The 2,165-nt window shown below is 44.2% G+C and overlaps 1 protein-coding gene across 1 annotated transcript; it reads left to right on the forward strand.

Moving 5' to 3' along the window:
- Positions 1-574: 574 nt before the first annotated feature.
- On the forward strand, positions 575-1,952 carry SARC_14440 (hypothetical protein; the record flags this gene model as incomplete). Its single annotated transcript, XM_014291426.1, has 4 exons — positions 575-703; positions 842-958; positions 1,174-1,314; positions 1,667-1,952. Coding segments are annotated over 4 exons (673 nt in total), but the record flags the coding sequence as incomplete, so codon positions are not given.
- Positions 1,953-2,165: the final 213 nt, after the last annotated feature.

The raw sequence follows: 2,165 nt of genomic DNA on the forward strand, positions 1-2,165 counted from the left end.
TATATACGTATACGTATATATATATACATGTACATATATATATAACTTATATATATATATATATAAATATATATATATATATATATATATGAACATATTACACAAACACACACACATACATACACACGCAGACACACGTACACACATACGCACACGCGCAAACACACATACACACAAATATTTACATATATTATGTACATTTATATCCGTGATGATCATGTATACTTTAAAAACCGAATTTTAAATATCCGGTTTTGTTTAAAAATTGTATTTGTGCACCTGTATCACTGGTACATGAGCACCTTGTCTACGTTGCCTTGTTATGTCCAAATCTGTTTATTGTACCACGCATACGAAAGGTTCAAGAACACGACTTCGTACAAGTGGTTTCTTCGTACTTCTGATCATATGATCATATACACACACAAGTATGAACGCTGGGGAAGTTCCATCCCGTAGCTTTTAATCAATTTGTACACATCCGCGGTTCATAAACGTCAGTACGTCTTCTGTACCATACCAATCTTGCTTCACAAATTGGTCACACTGTGCACTACCTCATATTCTCATCCAGTCCTTACGGGGCTGCGCCACCCTCGCCGCATGGTGCGCCCGGAGGCTTTGGGCAGCAGGTGCCGCCCGCTGTGTCACAGTCCTTTGCTTATGGACAACCCACGCCTGGACCCCCCGGCGCTTATGGAAGGTATTCAAACTGGCATCGAGGGCTTCGCGGTGCTCATATATATGCAGTTATATTGTTGTTTCGCTTATGATCTACAAGCAAGTATGTCAAATGATCGCTTGAATGTGACTCAATACTGCATCCCGTTGCTCTCTACAGTGGTCCTCCTAGTCCGTACGGAGCACCCGCTGGCAGTGAAGTGTATCCCTCACAGGGTATGCCACCACCCACACAGTCCATGCCGCCACAAGCCTTCGAAAACCGAGCCCAGTCACCGTATGTGAGCTGTGAGCTGAAGATTGCGTGTGACATCATATTTCAGTGCGATTCTTTTTGTTCCTTTCGATGCATTCTTATTGACACCTAGGTTTTACACCACTCCCATCAGCTTCTAGCTTATCCGTACAAACAACCAAGTTACACTCCGGCTTTTCTTGCTGCAAATGTATATAAGCATTTCATACTATCCTGGATCTTTGTTTATTCTGTAGGTACGGGGCTCCACCCGGCGGTGCACCGGGAGGGTATCCTCCCACATCCCCGACCGGATACCCACCAGCACAGGGGTCTGGCTATCCTCCTGCTGGCAGCCCATCGATGTATGGGCCACCTCAAGGTCAACCAGGACATGGGTAAACCATATTTTTTTTGGGGGGGGATTTGCGGGTGATACACATGTGTTTGGTGATTTGGTATGCATGGATGTGTACTTGATCTTTATATACGACTGTACGTCCGCTTGGCGCTGTGGTTTGTGGACATGCTTCACGAGATTTTTAGAGCTTCGACGCATTTGCAATGGATCACTCTGTAGACACTGTATGCTCCTCTTTTCGCAATAACTTGTACAACGGTGGTGTAGAATCCATTATAATCCTTACTCGGTCGTTACCTTTCACCTGAATGTCGTGATCTTTTGTGCACCTTCATCCACATACCTTTCCTCTAAGCCTGCATAAAACATCCCACCACACACATTGGTAGTGTGCCCCACTCACCTCAGCCAGGACACCCCGGTCCGTATGCGGCTGCTGGTGTGACTGCAGGGGCAGCTGTAGCGGCAGTTGCTGCTAAGAAACAACGACCCACTATCAAGGCACACACGCCCTTTGACCCGAAGGCCGATGCTTTGGCGCTGAGAAAGGCCATGAAGGGACTAGGTCTGTACCGTAGGATTGCTGGTGTTCGGGGGGTTATTATGAGTGATGATATAATGAATGTCGGTGAGATAAGTTTTAATCTGTATATTCTAGGGCCATGGCGGGTCTGAGTACTTGGTTTGTATATATATACATATATATATATATATATATATATCTATCTATCTATCTATCTATCTATCTATCTATCTATCTATATATGTATGTATGGCTTGTGTTTTTGTGTGTCTGTGTGTGTTGTGTGTTGTAAGTACATGTGTTTGTGCGCGTTTGTGCGTTTACATGTATGTATGTGTGTGTGTGTGTGTGTATGTCTATGTATA

This window comes from Sphaeroforma arctica (assembly GCF_001186125.1).
Source record: "Sphaeroforma arctica JP610 unplaced genomic scaffold supercont1.4629, whole genome shotgun sequence".
Classification (NCBI taxonomy): Eukaryota; class Ichthyosporea; order Ichthyophonida; genus Sphaeroforma; species Sphaeroforma arctica.